This window comes from Lycium ferocissimum, chromosome 8 (genome assembly GCF_029784015.1).
Source record: "Lycium ferocissimum isolate CSIRO_LF1 chromosome 8, AGI_CSIRO_Lferr_CH_V1, whole genome shotgun sequence".
Lineage (NCBI taxonomy): Eukaryota > Viridiplantae > Streptophyta > Magnoliopsida > Solanales > Solanaceae > Lycium > Lycium ferocissimum.
In genome coordinates, this window is record NC_081349.1 from 43,277,393 (window position 1) to 43,296,491 (window position 19,099).

The 19,099-nt window shown below is 30.7% G+C and overlaps 1 protein-coding gene across 1 annotated transcript in view; it reads right to left on the reverse strand.

Annotated features, from left to right (window-relative positions):
- Positions 1-2,062, reverse strand: part of LOC132066392 (cycloartenol synthase 2-like) — a 6,149-nt gene extending 4,087 nt beyond the window's left edge. The window contains exons 1-4 of the mRNA XM_059459712.1: positions 1,850-2,062; positions 1,558-1,749; positions 1,068-1,157; positions 719-943 (exon numbers count right to left, since the gene is read on the reverse strand). Of these exons, the coding sequence (XP_059315695.1) occupies positions 719-943; positions 1,068-1,157; positions 1,558-1,749; positions 1,850-2,047 (705 nt within the window). The 5' untranslated portion in view covers positions 2,048-2,062. The remainder of the gene's footprint in view (positions 1-718; positions 944-1,067; positions 1,158-1,557; positions 1,750-1,849) is intronic.
- Between the last annotated feature and the right edge of the window lie 17,037 nt (positions 2,063-19,099).

Below are 19,099 nucleotides of genomic sequence, written 5' to 3' on the forward strand. Positions count from 1 at the left end.
GGGCTGTAATTTTCCCAATGTTTAATAGGGAAAGCAAGTAACAGGGGAAATGTTTACAAATATAGTAGAATTAGAAAAGAATCCGAAATCTAATTCCTTTTTTTTCGGTAAACATGTAATATATGATGTCCATTGACTAGACTAATCAAGATTTGCATTATGTATGATCCATTAAAAGAGGGAAGCTGCCTATAACGGGATTCTCCATTCATAAGATTCGAGCCAAAATTCTCTGGCCAAGGATAATGAGATCTCATCCCTTGATGGGTAATCCTAAAACAAAATATTGCTTAAATTTAGGGTGCATTTGGTATGGAGGAAAATATGTTTTTTGGAAAATATTTTTTAATATTCTCATGTTTAGTTAGTTAAAATTTTGTAGAACATTTCTCTAGGAAAACAAGTTCCATAAAAATAAGGAAAATGACTTACCTTGTGTCACTAGGAAAACAAGTTAAAGTGGCGTGTTCGTATTAATTATCTTCTTTCACCCTCCAACACATACTCCACCCCCATAGTCCCATCCCAACCACCCCCCAAACCTTACCCTTACGTCTCACCGCGTTGTGCATGTTTGATTAGATTATATACAAATGCTTTTGGGACACTATTTTCTGCATACGTACCAAACACAAGAAAATAAGTAAAAAAATCAGTTATATCCCAGGAAAATATTTACCAAGAAAATAATTTTCGTGAAAAACATTTTTCTTCCTACCAAACACACCCTTAATAAAAGCAGCCCCATACTTACAGAGAGCCAGAACTTTCCCCAGGAAGGAATATAAGTGACACCACCATGCTCAATTATCCATTTTCTAGCTTTCTCCATGCCTTCATTATTTACATCTTCTCCAAGCAGTCTTAATGTCACATAGTTGAGAGCAGTGCAAAACATGGTGCTATGTCCTTCTATATGCAACCCCCACCCTCCATCTTTATTCTGCATTTTTATAATGTATAATAAAAACTTTCAATTCACATTATTAGAAATATGACACAGCTATTTTTTTTGTATTGTAACTATTTGGTTAGAAGACAAAAAGTGTCTTAACGTTGTTAGGCACCTGATGATTATATAAATAACGAAGTATTTCCTTTTGATGCTCTTCTGATAAAACTGTATTCAGCGCTCCCATTATAAATAAACTTATAACCTGCAAAAGATTGGAATTAACATGAACTCGCATAATTAGAATCGTAAAGTCACCTTATAATTGTGCACGTTTTCCTACAGTTTTCTCATTTTTGGCTCATCTGCCGATATTAATTACGAACACTAGCTAAAATGTACAAAACATAAACAAAAGCACACATGATATATATATATATATATATATATATATATATATATATATATATATATATATATATATATATATATATATATATATATATATATATATATATATAAATGTACATTACATGTATATTTTATAGTTAATATACAACACAATTATCCCTTTTGTTATTATATAAGAGTAAAGAATTTATTGACTTAAATTATTATAGTAAGTCAAGTTCAATTGCTTTAAATGAGACAAAATAAAGTCATACCAAGCCAGGCAAAAGAAACAATGGACCACCATAATCAGCAGGCCAATGTCCATCCTCAGCCTGAATAGTTGAGTAAAATCTTAAAGCCTTTCTCAATGTTGTCATCACTTTTGCCTCTTCACTTATTTCTTCTTCATTCTCTATTTTCACTAAATTTTCCAACTTCATATCAATTTTCTTCTCCTTTGCAAACTAATTAATCACAAGTAAATAAGAAAAGAGCATACAAGATTAGTTTCTCATAAAATGCATGGACTAATTGAATCAGAGGGTATTTAAATTGATTAATTACCTGAAGTCTCAATATGAGATCAGAACTGTGTTTAACACGAAACCGATTCTTATGAAAATGTTGACGAATATTTTCAACATGAGATCGCTCTTCAAGTGTTCCACCATTCTGATCGAATTCCCAATATTGTCTACCAACGTGATTGTTCAAACTTCTAACACATGGATCGTCTCCTTCTGACAATTTAAGCTTCCACATCTTTTTTTCCTTTTATGTTTTTGGTTGGTTTGTTTCCGCACTTGTTAGAATAACAAGAATATTATTTTTCAGTAAATTTGTACTAGTTGCATAAAGACATACATTTAAGAATTCTCTCTTTTCTATTGTTTATTAGATAATCAAATACTGCTTAAGTAGCGTATAGGAAGGCTTAATAAAAGTTGTTCAAAGTTTAGTCTGCTTCCTGCAAAATCAAACAATGAAACTAAAATGAATACTAAATTAAAATTAAGAGAAATAAATACAACTCTGTGCATATGGTGACATATTTTAAGTAGGACAAAGTTTTGTCTACTTTCTATTCATGCACACGGAGACAATAGATAAGCAAATAGAGCTTTAGTATTGTTGTAAGCGTGTATGAATTACATACTTACGTTAACTTATAAACATAGGCGGAAAATATGTCATGAACTCATGATTGAAAACTTTTATGACTAAAGACCTTTGTTTTTCATATTTTATGAAGTAATAGGCAATCTTCAAAATTTTCAGTGGAATTGAACGTTGAAAGATTTAAAAAAAAAAAAGGACTAGGTTATGCTTACAAGTTTGTCGAATATGTTTGATAACTCATCAAAATTCAAAATACACAACCGTTAAATATTTTATTAGACCAAAAAAGGGAACACTAAAACAAATACTCTCTCCATTTCATTTTATGTGAATGTATTTGAGAAATGAAGAAAATAATGAGAGAGAGAGAGAGAGACTAACAGGAGAGATTGCATAAGAAGTTAAGAGCTAGTTTGAAGAAAGGGAGTGATCTCCTCAATTTATACACATCATATTCAATTTTTAATTAATAAAAACAGTCTATCTATATATAATAAGAGAGGCAAAACATTGTGGGAATGACAAGTGTAATCACCACAAAAAACGAAATTAAAAATTAAAAAATTAAAAAAACTGAAAATTGCCAATTCAAAAACTGCCAAAGTATAATCACAACAAAAAAAAATAAAAAAAATCTATATATATATAATAAGAGAGGCAAAACATTGTGGGAATGACAAGTGTAATCACCACAAAAAATGAAATTAAGAAATTAAAAAAACTGAAAATTGCCAATTCAAAAACTGCCAAAGTATAATATATATATATATATATATATATATATATATATATATATAATTAAAAACTGCCAATCCACAAAAGATTATTTATCTACCAAAAAACTGCCGATCGTTTCATATCTGAGCGAAGGTAACTCTTTCTTCCCAGTCCGTTTTTACACATTAGTGATGCAGAAATGCTACCTCCGGATGATTTTGTGGCAGTGCTTCTATCGCATCTGATTCTCAAACTACTGTTGTTTTCTTTTAAATCTTTTTTTTTTTTTTCTTTCTTTCATGCCTTTTGAACAGGTGGAAGTTTTTTTTTCTAACTCGTCTGTTTAGTTTTATTTGAGTGTTGTTACTTGGGAGATAGTGTGTGCTAATCTACGAAATACGAAAGCTATTCTTCGTTTATTAAGGTAATGGATAATCTTTACTTCTTTCTTAATTTGTTTTTGGGTTCAAGACATTTTGTGTTCGTGGTTAAATTTGTGGTTATGTCCAGGTAAATGATGAAAAGTCCTTAACTCGCATGACAATATACAATAATGCTTTGAGTTTGAATTTCAAATTGAGAAAAACTTTTCGAATTTTAAATTTGAATTAAAGGATAAAACTATTTGAATTTTAGATTTGAATTCGGACAATGTTAGAAAGAATTGAGAAAAACTTTCGAATTTTAAATTTGAATTAGGACAATGTTAGAAAGAATTTTGAAAAGAAAAAGAAATTAATATTGAATATTATTCAGTAAAATTTTGCTACGTGATTATTTTTGCACATATTGGCCATGTTTGGGGGTTTATATGAAGGAGTAATCATTTCTTATTTTTACGCTATTTGAGTGCTGCTGAATTAGAGACGCGGGAGGAAGTTGCGATTAAGAAAATAGAAAATGTATTTGATAAGAGAATTGATGCGAAGAGGACATTGAGAGAAATTAAGCTGCTTCGGCACATGAATCAAGAAAATGTAAGTGGAATAAGATGATTAATGCGTGAAGAAATTTGATTTATCATTGCAGAATAATTTTTTGTGTTTTGTTAAATTTTCAGATTATCTCAATCAAAGATCTCATACGACCACCAAAGAAAGAAGCTTTCAATGATATGTACATAGTTTACGAATTAATGAATACCAAACTTCATCAGATTATCCGATCTGAATAGTCTTTGACAAACGATTCCAGGTTTTTCTCTTCCTTGAGAGTTATGTTATTAGATATTTATGCTTTGTGCAAAAATGCTACTATTATATTCTACTTTTATTGTAAGAATAGTTGACATCAAGTACACAATATGAAAGTGAGGCATAGTTTATTCGTCAAAAAAACAGGTTGTAGGATTTTGAACAAACTCTGACATATAAAACTTCTGCAAGTTTTGCTGCCGTTTTCACATGATTTTAGTTAATCAACTTGGATGAGATGAACTAAAATGTTATGTTTGTAGTTCTATTGTTCTATTTAGGAACAAAGATTAATGAACTTTGTTTTGCTAAACACATGGTTTAAGTAGGGATGGGCGTCAACCATAAAATGACAAGTTTAAGCTTTCGAAAATTATTTTAAAATGTAAAATTTAAAACTAAAAATTAAAATTGCTAATAAAACGAAAAAGAAAGTGATTTGAGTTTGAATTTGAATTAAATGATAAGACTATTTGAATTTGAGAAAAATATTAGTACAATGGTCAAAAGAATTCTGAACGGAAAAAAAAAATTAATGTTGAATATTTTAAAGTTTCATATCCAGTAAAACCTAACTATGATATTGAATTAAAAACAATTACAACTTCTACATATGCAGTAACTTATTTTTTAACAGACTTTGGCTATCTTTTAATGGATTTTTAATGACATTAAATTAAAAATGGATTATATCTCTTAAAATTTTTGTAACTCATACATATAGGGTAATTTATTTTTTCTGCAGATTTTGGCTATATTTTTTGTAGAATTTTAATCAAAATTTGATTTATATCTCCTAAAGTTTTGGTAACTAATTATATCTCCTAAAATTTTGGTAACTAATTATATCTCCTACAATTTTACTTACGGATGGATACATATAGGGTATTTTTTTTTTTTTTTTGGCTATATTTTTAATGCAATTTAATTACAACTAAAATCAAGTTTATGTTACATCCTATTTTCTTTTATCATATCTCTGGATAATTTGTATGGATGTTACAATCGTATGGATTCTTTAAGTAATCTTATATACATATTTTTCTTAAATGATATTGTTTGTTTAGATAGAAGTGGATTGATTTATTAAAGAAGTTGAAAAGATTAGTAAATTGGATGCAATTTATGTAGAGTGGGATGCACATGAGACAAAAAAAAGTTGGCAATTTATGCGGGTTAAGTGTAAATTTTAATTTTGAATATAAAATTTCTTTTTAGTCATACATTATTGATGACGTTAAGTTTAGTATTTTAATAGTTATATTTAATATTTCACATATTTATTGATTTTAAATATGTCAATATAATATGATAAAATTTTATTATATCAAACAAATAAGCAATAATATTATATGCTTACTTTTGTTTGATATCATGCGCGGGTTTGAATACTAGTTAAATAACACCCAAAGCGAGAGATATATCTAAACTAGTAAATTTGCCCGCACTTCGTGCTGGACTTAAAAACTTTAACAAAGAGCTATAAAAAAAATTAGCAAGTAAATAACAAATTTAGATACCTTCCCTCTTGCTATGAGAAAGATAATCATCGATAAACAACATTGATAACTCTTGAATTTTACTTATTTATAGCAGATATAGTTAACTATAAATTAGCACTAAACCTAATTTAAGTTTTATATAATTAAGAACGTCCAAGGACTGATAAAAAATAAAAATTACATAAATTTCAATCTTAAAAGTTAAAACTACTAACCTCACCATTAATGAGATATTGAGAAGACTAACCTCACCATTAATGAGATATTGAGAAGATGAAAATTATATAGATTAAATAGATAGTACTTTTTTTAGTAGCTATAGCAAGTTAGCAACAAAGTTCATTAGGAAGACATTTTCCTCCTCCCCTGACAACATACATTTTTAAACTTCTAGGGCCTTTAATTTTATTACATTATCCTATCATTTAAAGCATGCTTTTATGAGATATATATTTAATTGAGTTATTGCAATTTTGCAAATTAAAAATAGAGTAACGACTCTAATGATATGACAAAAATCACCAAGTATTGAACATTTAATTTTCTTAAAAAATAATAAGTTAATAAGTAATAACAGACTTAATAAGAATAGATAGCAAAATTAATTTTATGTAAATCCTAAAAGTATACAAATTCTTTTCAAACAACTAAACATCTTAATTACTTTATTTCACCACTAACTTGTCTAGTGATACTGCTTTTTAAACTACCAAATTACAACCTAGGTGAAGGAAAATGTTTATTGACTTATCCTTCTCGAAAGCTCTTAGCACCACACAATTTACAAAATACATTTTTATCCATAGATAGCATAATAAATTTGTCTTGTACCTGGTAAAAATATTTACCAAGCTTAGTTTTGTTTTTTTCTTAAATATCTAGAAATTGCCAATGCATATTTTTAGCCTTGTTAATTAGGAATGTCATTTTCTTAGATTACATTACGTGTTAACTAAAAAAATATCTAGAAATTGCCAATGCATAACCTTTCTAATACAAGTCGAGCTTTAAGGCGACGACAATCCGGATGGTGGTAGAGCTCTAATTATTCCTCACTTTTTTTCTAGTAAAGGTGATAGCACCGGATTTTTTTTTCTCCACGAAATCATTCGTCTTTTGATGTTCTCTTGTATTTGTTTTGGTTTCTTCCTTTCTCTTTTGAACACCAAATGAAAAAAAAAATTAATATGTTCTTAAGTATTATGAATTATGAATGGAAAGATGGAAAGAAACTAAGCATTTTGAGGAAAAAAACGTTCTTAGATAAACATATTATAGATTTACTTCACTCATTTGAAATTTATATAGTTAGGAGCGTTGATAGAAAAATGAATATAGACCATGAAAAATGATAAGGGGATTATTGAAGAGGAAATAAAGGCAAAGGAAGAGCATATAGAATTTTTCTTTTTAAAAAAAGATAAATCTATGAGAAAGATAAGCAAATCAGAGTCTCAATTTGTAGAAACAATCACTGCTCAAACTTATTGCAATTCAAAAGTGTATAACAATTTAGAAACTGGGGTTTACACCACTCTAAATAGAATCCCAACAGCATAAGTTCTGTTCCACGTATATCTAATACACGAAAAGTGATAGTATACAATTTTCATTCTGTTGATTATTTGATGCATATAAGAAATTGAAAGAAGGTAAAACTGTATATTTACCTGCTTTGATCTTTTCAAGTGCTTCGTATAGAGGCTTTTAATTTGTGTTTTTTTCAACAACTACTGCAAATTACAATATCAATAAAGAAAATGGTCCCAGCAGTTCACATAGTAAACAAAGCTTTCTCACCGATTTATGTCACCAGTAAACCGGAGATAAAGTACTTGAGAAGTATTATATTTTTCGTTTTCAAAACATTGTTCACAATGCTACATATCTATACTTCTAAAATAACCATAGAGGACAGAAGTGTGCAAATTATTACCTCGAAAATACGGTTTCATAATCGAAACGACGATCTGGTTTGCACAAGTCTTCATGTAGGTTCCTATCTCTTTGAATCCCTTTGTAACAAATCTCACATTTGTTGGTAGGCAATGGGTTTTCATCATATAAATAACAACTTTCAATGTTACAATTTTTGAAGAAAACAATAGAAGACGAAGAGAGGGAGGTGTTTTTAAGACATTTAGATTGAGCACTTACGAATAATTATCACTGCATAAATTTTTTGAAGGTAAATGCATTAGACGTGCAACTTTGACTTAATGAAGGTAAATGCAATTAGACGTGCAACTGTGACTTTTCAAGAACCAAAGCATTAGTCATTCAGTAATTAAATAAGTGAATTAAAAATAGGAGAAAAACCAACCAATGCCCAAAAAAAAAGGAGAAAAAAGATAAATAGGAAATCATAGAGAGCGCGTCACATCATACATATGTCTAACTTTATATTATATATAGATTTAAAATGACCACTGTCGTTTCACTTCCAACTTATTATGTGAAGGACGAAGTATCTATTAGACACCCATATCAAATAGTACAAATATATATTAGGCCAAAGTCATAGGTTAAGCTTGTCACGATTTTAAATCTGAACCGAAATGTTGACCATCCGAACCCCCGAATATAAGATAAAATGTGTCATTTGAACCCATAAATGTACAGTGACACATGCATTTAAGCTCACTTGCTGTGACATGGAAAAATAGACCAGTGACATGGAGCCATGTCATGTTATCTTTCTTTTTTTAAAAAAAAAAAAATAAGCCATATCAACAAAAACAATTAATTTTAACAAAAACTCTATTTTAAAATCTATTTAAATAATTAAAAAAAATTGAAAAACCCAACCCATCCTCTCCGATAGCCCACCTCGCCGCCGCCACTGCCGCCGCTGCCTCCGCCGCCGCCGCAGCCGCCGCTTTCTTTTTTTAAATTTTTAATCATTAAAAATTAATTTTAACAAAAACTCTATTTTAAAATCTATTTAAATAATTAAAAAAATTGAAAAACCCAACCCATCTCTCGATAGCCCACTTCACCGCCGCCACCGCCGCCATACATACCTTCGTACCCGCCGCTTAAAAATCTATTTAAATAGCGTTTTTTGTTAAAATTAATTTTTAATGATTAAAAATTTTAAAAAAGCGAGCGACGAGCGGTGAGGAGGAGGCGGCGGCAGAGGAGGTAGCGGCGGTAGTGACGGCAGTGAAGTGGGCTATCGGAGAGGATGGGTTGGGTTTTTCAAATTTTTTTAATTATTTAAATAGATTTTAAAATAGAGTTTTTGTTAAAATTAATTTTTAATGGTTAAAAATTCAAAAAAAAGAAAAAAAAATTGGTCTCTCACGCTGCGTTTCGCAGGAGCTTCACGTGTGTGCCGAGGGCACAAGGGGTTCAAATGGCGCGGATTTATCTTATGTTCGAGGGTTCGGAATGGTCAACGTTTCGGTTGAAGTGTCTAGATGAAAAATCGGGGCCAGTTCATCTATGACTTTGGCCTATATATTATTGAAAATTAAGATCCATTTCACATAACCTTGTACTTTAACTTGTTTATAAAACGCCAAAAAAAAAAAAAACATTAGGTACTGAATTCCAGTCGCTATCCCCATATACAAATTAAAATATTCTTAGCTCTTAGGATTTCTCTCTTAATTTAATTTATTTTTCTTAAAAAATTGGTAATGCTAAGATGATCTTTAGAATAATGAAGCTTGTGATTGATCCTCTTTATGACAATACACCAACCGCTTGCGTACAATCTACTGAACGTATATGTGCAAAAAATTTAGGGAATCAAATCATGTATGTCCTACAGCCTCAATTTTAAATTTGGTCTAACACAGTCTAACTACTTTTTATAATGGCTCTATTACATTGACAACCCCTTAAATTTATCAGTATTCAAATTACTATTTGTTTCAATTGACCACCTAGACACATGATAAAGTGTTCCAAGTAGATACTTTCAGTTCACATTATGAAGAAAAAAAATTATGTGTATATTAAATAGTTAAGTTAACCACATAAAATATATGATCTCCTTTGATTATACCATCAACCTCAATTGGAACATAACATGCCTGAGGTTCTACGACTTATTGAAGCTAAATGAGGCTAAATGTGTATAGTTAAACGGGGTGACATATTGAAGTGGTTAACGTATGTATCTACCTAGTGGACACTTGAAAACGCGCACAAAGTTTTTCTAAAATTTGAAACAAAAATGTCTAATAATAATATTTTGTCATGTGTCTAGGTGCACCATAATTGGAATAAGCCGTAGTTGAAGTATCTAAATGAAATGTACATGCAAATTTAGGGGGTAATCGATGTATTAAGCCTTTATAATAACTTATTATTTAATTAAATGACCTTTTTGCTTGAGAATTTTTCACTTTATTTAGAAATCAGCGTTTGGCCACGAATTTTTCAAATACAATTTGAAGTTGTATTTGAAATTTGGAAAATACCTAAACTCCTGTCTTCACTTTTTTCACTTTTCAATACGTTCAAAACAACCCAAAAAAACGTAAAAACTATAACAAAAACAACTCTGTCTTCAACTCCAACTTCAAAATTCCAAATATGATTTTCATGGCCAAACTCCTAGGTAGTGTTATTTGAGAAGGCTAAAGTCATGCCTTTCTCTAAATGAGCTTGGAAGACTTCAACATTTTTTAAGGTTTTTTTTTTCCCTCCATTGGTTGGGGCAGGGGCGAATCCATGTGTAAAATATGGGTCACGTGAACACATGGTCATCCGACTAAACTCGATATATTATGTATATAACTCTTAAAATATATCTAATATTAATTGAAGGAACACATGGTCAAACTAGATTGAGCGGAGCACTGGTTAAGTGCTGGGTTTAATTCCTTAAGGTTATGGGATCAAACCCTACTAAGTGCACTTTTGCATCTTTTTTTTAAAAAAAAAAAAAAATTCAAAGGTGAACTCATCCTCCTGAAATTCTGGATTCGCCTCTGGGTTGGGGTTGCACAATTTTCTTTTTACAGACATAAAAGTGATTGTTTTAATAGAGATGGACCTGTGTTGGTGTTTTATGGGGAAGGAGAGACAGACAATATATTGTAACGGTTAGTCATTTTATAAGAATATGTCATTTTAAGCATAAAATATGGGGAAGGAGAAAGCAATAATATTAATCGTGTTTTTTATTTAATTTACGCTCTAACATTTGCAAACTTGTAAAAGATTCCTTTTCTTAAATATTTGTTTTGTTGTAAATATTTGAGAGAAGGAATCTCTTACAAGTTTGCAAATATTAGAGTGTAAATTAATAAAATAATAAGGTTTAAATTGTAAAAGAGTACATAAGTTAGGGTTGTAAAATGCAAATTATTCAATAAATCTTGCCACATTGGTAAGTATCTTTTAAAAATTGAAAGAAAAAAAAAAGTCCTTAGCTCATGATCACCAAAAACCGTGCTATTGGTCCAGTCCACCATTGTCAATTGTTACCATTTACAACCAATACCAATTGCAGTGGTTTAATACATATTGGTCCAGTCCACCATTGTGAACTGTTACCATTTACAACCAATGCCAATTGCAGTGGTTTAATACATAAATATTCTTTTATATAACAATAATTTTGACAAAACATATGTCCTTTAAGAAATGTTTACACCCAAAAAAAAAAAAAAAAGCATTAATTCCTATGTTATGAAAAGAAAAAAAAAACTATGTCGTTGAAAGACATAATTAAAAAGTGAGGATTGTGGGGAGGGGTCCTTGGGGAGTTGGAGTTAAAACATAAATATTATTAGCAATCCCTTGGTTCTTGTTTTGTTTTTGGCCCCTCCAAAATTTTGCTACCATGTTCCAACTCACTCTATTACAAAGAGAAATATTTAAAATTCATCTGGTAAATGTATCTTAAACTTTGTTTTCTTCCTCTTTTAGTGTTTTCAAGTTTATTTGGTGCAATTGTTATAATAGTACTTGGTGTAACTCAGTGTAAGTGTTATACTAGTGCAAAATTGTACTCCCTCCGTTCCATAATAGGTGGGTTTTTGGCAGATTTTTCAATTTTTTTCAAAAGTGAGTCTTTAATTCAAAAAGATTTTGGGCAGATTCTTCCAAGATTACTCTTATTTAAATAGTCAAGATTCATTAACTATCTTTTCTTTTTTAAAGTAGTAAAACTTGATTAGAGATAAGTTAGTAAAAGCACACCTAATTTTTTAGGAGTAAACAATTTCTTAAGGAAAGATGCATGAGTCTAAAATCACTTATTATGGAACGAAGGGAGTAGTTCCTTTCACTTTTTTTTTTTTTGGCGCGCGCAGAATTTTAACTGTTTTGACTACTCAAGTGGATGGACACAATAATGCTTACCAAAATTCATTTAAAATCTCTCGAAAATAATGACTGCTTTTGGGGACCGTTGTTTTTGCAATCATTTGAGTTAATTAGTGAAATATATGACGTGTCGAGTGGAGCCAAGGGAGGTTGTTTGGCTGCCTTCAGATAATCTTTTTTTATTTTTTTCAAAAGTAAGTTTTTAAGTGTATTATTTAAGTTTTAGTTAAGAAGTACACACGACAAATAAAAAAAAAATAAAAATCCCAATTGCCTAATTCATATCAGTAAAATTGATTATTCTTGTTTGGCCTAAAACTCTTTCGACAGTGTGAATATAATAAAATTAATGTAATAACGATAGAGAAGTAAACCATTAGATCGAAATAACAAAAAGAGAGAGATTTAGAGTTTCTTATTGATTATTTTGGTTCAATAGATGAAACATAATGATAAAACGATGACCGATAGTTTTGATGGAGAGTGAGTATAATAATCAATATAATCAGATCGGGTCTAATGATGGGTGTTTAGGAGAATTTATAAGATAGGCTTATTAGTAAATGATCCATGATACTCGCCCGTTACAACTTAAAGCCGTTACAAAAATAAGATAATGGCCATCAAATATAATTAAGTGAATCTCGAATATCTCGAAATTAGGCCGTTGTTGGAGAGTGAATACTTCAGGACGGTCCGAATATGTCGGTCTCCATCCGGATGTATCCTTCCGGAGTACGATTGCCTGATATGTGTACTCTAGACCTAAGATCAATTTCTCGAACATGGGAGGGTTATTCAGTTTCTTGTCAAGCTAGCATCATTTGACTCGGGATTGACTACTGTCCTCTCTATGCTTACCACATGTTTGATCAAATAATCTTTCTCCAATATATTTTCAGCAATACAATTCCCATCCCATGAATAGTCAAAAGTCTAAACAGGCGATCCGTCACGTATTATGTGATACGCTCGTGGACCTTCACATTTGGGATGCCTTGTCTTATACTACATGTACTCCAAAAGATCTGATAAAGGCAATAGAAGAAGATGCATTTAATGATATCAGAATTTGTACGACCCTTTAGTACTGAATCAAATTTAAAATGAAAAGGAATCTAAATGTGCCAAGTAACGATAACAATTAAAAAGATGCCTTTTATGCTGTTTATGTAGAGATGAAAGAGTTTTAAAAGATTACAAGTACCCGAAAAGGAATCCAGCTCTTCTCCATTTTCCTTGTCTCCATTTTCCCCAAGTTTCTATCTAGATAAGTGACACTTGTCTAATTTTATTATTAGTCATTTAGATTTAACAAACTAAATCAAGATTCTAACCGTGATTTATAGTAGATATTTACACATATTTACTCCTAAAAAGGGGGACAATTCCACAAATCTAGCAATAATGTCTCTTTAAAATTCGCCATATTAAGAGGAAAAATTTACAAGGAAATAGAGGATTAATGTCTCTTTGAAATTAAAAGGAAATTTTTTAATGTCGATGCAAAGTTTAATTTTTATCCCAAATTTTAAGAAAAAATCATCTTCTGAACTCTTAAATGAAATTAATCAAGACATATTAATTATATTAAGAAAACTGTCTCTCTTTTTCATGTTGATCTATTTTAAAATTTTCATAAAATTAAATAACATGACATTTTTATTTTCAGTAGCAATTTCCTTTTGATTATCTCCGTCGGTTTTACATTCATTTACCCCAATGGTTAATTAGGCTTCTTGCGATTTTCTGTTTACTAGAATTTTTATAGAACTGTTTGCTAGTATTTGTAATCACATGTGTTGCTAGATTGGTGGAATATCTCCTTTTTAGGAGTAAATATATGTAAATATTTAATGTATTAATCATGGTTAAGACTTTGATTTAGTTAATTAAATTTAAACCACAAATAATAAAATTAGACAAGTGTTACTCATCTAGATAGGAACTTGGCGAAAATGGAGAAAAGGGAAATGAAGAGGAGTCCGATCCCCCAAAAAGAAAGTTTAAAAAGATTACAGAAATACATTCGCAGTAGAGAAATGAAAACTCTTACTTCCACCCCTGCTCTACAAGATAAATTATAAAACAAAAATTAAAAATTACTCCAATTAAAAGCATTATTAAAAGTTTCATTGCAGTAAAAATTAATTAATTAATTCTTTTTCACACTTGGTGTAATTTTTAAGGTCAGTCCATTATAAAGGGCCTCGTTCGAGGTAGCCTGGTTCTTATCGAACTAGCCATAAGCCACCTTGCGCATGCCTTATAAAAAGATCCAAGTCTTGAAAATTTGTTTGAAATCTTCTAAAAAAATTTAGCTGTTGTTTTGTTCTAACATATAATGTTGGTGATAATACAATTACAATTGAAAAATAAAATGAAGAAATAATATTATCTTCAGGCGGCGCGGATATCTCGCTCTCCTTAAGGAGATTCAAGTCCACTACATCAAATTTTTACCGGTCCAACAGTAATCAAACTGATTTGTTCCCTCCAGGATACAATAGCCCGACCACGTCGTATAACTCAACAAACTCTAGACAAGAAGTTGGTCCAAAGAACACCTTCCTTCAACTAAATAAAAGTCTCTTTTTTTAACTCACCTTTTCATGCACTCTATCTTTTTTCTCTACACCACAAAGTAAGGATAACTACTATTTATAGCTAAGAAAATCATCCTTGAATTGAATATGATATGAATGGGGTAGTAAAGTAGTTAGATAATGAAAGAATTATTATTTAGAGGTTACATAAGTTATAAGAAAAATGTGCATGAATATTGAGTTAATGGAAAAAAGAGTTACAAGAATATTATTACCACATTCTTCCACTAAATAAATGAGTAATGGAGTTGTGGAAGAACAAGAGTAATGGTAATATTATGGCATCAAAAAACCGTGAGAAAATGAGGACCATATTCTGCCTCTTAATGGCCACAACGTACATGAGTTATTAGGACATAATAAGGCACTTTATGACATTTTTTTAATATTAAAATGCTAATAATAAGTACCATCAATTCTCCACTCATTTTAATATTAATATAAGAGAGTATATCAGTTGAAGGTAAACTATTATGCATAATAAAGGTGTGCTTCGCATTGAACCTTCACTTAGTAAAACAACAATCTTTACTCCAGAGTCGTAGTGGTCTCAGACTTGAACTATGGCTGCTTTAGGGAAATAAAGAATGACTGCTTACACATAATAATAAGGTGTTGACATGAGCTTTCACAGCCAGCACATTATGGCCTTGTGCTTTCCCGGTTTCATGAGTGCTTTTGAGAACGAACCAAATTCTCATAGGAAGCAGGGGCGGAGCTACCCTATAACAAGGGTGGTCACCCTTCGCCGGAAAATTATAGCCGGGGCATAGGTGAAACTATTGTAAATTTATGTTATGTATATACAATGAACACCCTTATAACAATTGTATCCTGCAGCTCAGTGGTTAAGGGTGTTCATTGAGAGCCTCACGCCACGGGTTCAAACTCTCGCTGAAGCATTTGTATAAGTTTTTTTCCTAAAACCCCTTGGACAAGCACTACAAGCACTACTTTTTACGTTGCTAAACAAAGAAAAATCGCTATCTTTTTTTAATGTTTTTCCTTATAAGAAAATTTGACAATGAAAATTACAGTTCAATATAAATTTTAAATCTAATAAAATATTTATTTAAATTTACAAAAATATATATTTTAAAATTATTGTTGTTTTTGAGACCTGAAGCCAAATAAGTTTACTAGTTTTGTTTAAAAACAAAGTATATTTGACTTAATTTTTAAGTACTCAAGAAGTTTGTTTAAAACCTCGTCGTCTAAACTCATCGGACGACGTCAAAGATGGTTGTCTGGTACGCTCTTCTCTAGTTCTGTTTTTATTCTCTTTTGTTACCTTCAACCTTTTGTTTTTACTGGTGCCCGATGATTTTCTTTACTGGACTCCCTTGAGTGATTTTCTTTACTCAATTAAAACTTCAGTGAAAACTCAAAAACACATTTCAAATTTTAGTTATGAAGGAAATGGCAAAGCTAAATATTATCTATTTTGATTTAAAAATTTTGGTGCACACACTCACTAAAAAAATAAAAATAAAAATTACCTTATAAATTTGATGTAACACCTCGTATCTTAGAACTCATGTTAGGCTCGTAACGTTAGAGTTTTAAAGAAAAATTTGAAAGTTTGTACGTATTACGAAAGTGGTTGACCAGCCTACTTCGGGCACCCGTAACTCATTGATTAGTTGATAATTTGAAAAAACTTAAAACATGAAAGTTGTAGCCCTTTGGAATATCTTTCCAATGGCATCTTATGGAGCTCAAATGGAGCTCTATTCTAAGAGTTATGCCTGTTTTACTATCACTGGTTGGAGCAGAATTTTCAAATTTTGGGTTACGTTTTTAGCCTTTTCCTACTCGAATTGGGACTCCTTATTTTATTATTGTATGAAGTAAAAACGTCCCTAACACTATTCTAAACCCTAAGAGACTATTCTTTTTCTCTCTACCTCCATCCCTAAAGAACCTAGATACTTCAATCTTGCAAGAAACTCATTCTTGCAATCAAGAAAAAAATCAAGAAAACCATCAAGAATTTGGTTTGGCAATCTAGTTTCCTAAGGTTTCCTCCAAGGTAAATATTTTAATCAAGAACCTTTGTATTCTACAAGATTTATCATTTATAAAGACTAGAATAAATCCATCCATCCCTTTACCCTATAAAAATCAAGAGTTGTAAAAAGTTGGAGAAAACTCTAGTATTTTTCTGAGTTTCATTCCGAAATATTAATTTGGTGTTTTCCAATAATCTAACCGTTGGATCAAGCCCAAGTTTTAACTGAGTGTTCATAACACATAATTCTAAAATATGAACGGTGGAGATTGGATTTGGATGTCCCGAGCAGTACCCTTTGAGCCATGAACAGTAGCTAAGATTAAGGTATGTAGAGTTACTATCTACGTGTGGGAACATCATTATTCTTCCCCACGCCTCCTAATCCATAAAGTATGAAACTTTACAAAACTAGGGTTTCTATTCTATACTATGCTCATGATAACCCTAGGTCCATGTCTATGACTATATTATGTTTGAATTGCTATTATTCTATCATTGTGTTCTTGATACTCATTATGATTATTGAAATCTATACGTAATCCATGAAAATCCATTTTTTGTATTCCATGGGTTCTTGCATGCATGTTTTTGACTAAGAATGATTATTTCATGAATATCCTATATGTCTCACGCAATTAAATCATATAATTATTTAATGCCATGATACAAGAAATATATATAAAATACTTATTTCATGAAACCATCTACAAGTTATCTCATGAAATCATGATACAAGCTAATGCAAATCATGATTACAAGTTATTTCACGAAAATCATGGGCTTCTTAGCCAACTATATTATGTTCATGTTTTTGGAGGGAATAAATAAAATAGTGCATTTTTCGATTCCTTAATTTTACATATGATTCCTTAATTACACCGAATCCCATTGAACCTAGTTTATAGGATCTCTAGTACCCACGTGGTGATGGGTTTCCTCATACTTATCGACTTATGTTATATATATATATATATATATATATATATATATATATATATATATATATATATATATATATTTTCGCTCTATGCTCATTCCATCCCCCTCGTTATTCCATATCCCATGTTATTTCTTTAGCACACCACTCTTTCCTTTCTATTGTCAAAGGCCTTTGTCTATAATCTAAAACATTGCTCGTATCCGCCCTATTTATGGCATTTTTTTACTTCTATTTTTCACATTTAATAATCTCACAGCTTTGGAGGTTTTCATAGACTAGTCAATTGGCCTTAATGGTTACATTACCATAATTCCTCATTCATGATATAATAATAATAATATTTTCAATGATTATTGAATTCCATGCTTTCACATTCACGCATGTTACTTTATATTATCAATGTTAGTTGAATTGGTTTCTCAAATAAAGTGTTTGATATGGTTCGGGCGTGAATAAACCTCTAAAACCATAGGAAGCGGCCTACTTCAACACTCACATAGGTGAAATCTATCAAGGGTGCTTTTGTAACTTTAACACCCCACTCATACGAGATACAAAATTTCATCAAGAGCTTATAAACTCAACCTCCACAAATCGTTACAGAATAATGCACTAACACCATAGGGAGGGAATAAATAAAATAGTGCATTTTTCACCAGTATCATATTCTTTTTTCCCATTCCTAGTTATGAGATCTCTAGTCCCCGGCACCGACTCATGAATTTTCGGGCTTCAATTCCATCTCCCTCGATGTGCTCCAGACTCTTTCTGTTGCAAAGGCCTTTGTCTATAATCTACAAAATCTAAAACAATCCGTATTTATGGCATACCACTTTTCACAAATAATCTCATAGTTTTGGGCCTGAATTTGCTGTCATAATAACGGTTTTATACGCTATCAATAGTATTGGTGCTTTCACAATAAATCAAAGTTAGGTGAATTGGTTTCTCAAATAAAGTGTTTGATATAATAAACCTCTAAACCAATTCACCATTTACAAAGTGAAGCTAAAGCAATTAGTTCAGCCTCCATGGTAGAGTTAGCAATAATAAATTTTTATTCCTAACGCATAGCACCAAGTTTTCTCATCTACATAAAAATAAAAATAAAAAATCTTTGAGTACATCAGGATTTTGTTTTCCATAAAACAAGCCATGAGTTTTCTTACCAAGTAAATATATCTGGTTTGCTTATACCTGCTAAGTACTTCTACTGCATACGCGATATCAGACCAAATGCAGTCAGTCACATATCTCATTTTTAGGTTAGCATACTCCTTTTTGATTTATCACAATTTTTCACTTTGAAATTGGAAATAAATAAACGACTTAATCAAAAGGTTTTGCAACACATGTACAATCCATAAAATTGTACTTTACAATTTTCTCAACATAATGTGATTGGTTAAGAAAAAATTTATCACATGTTTTTTAT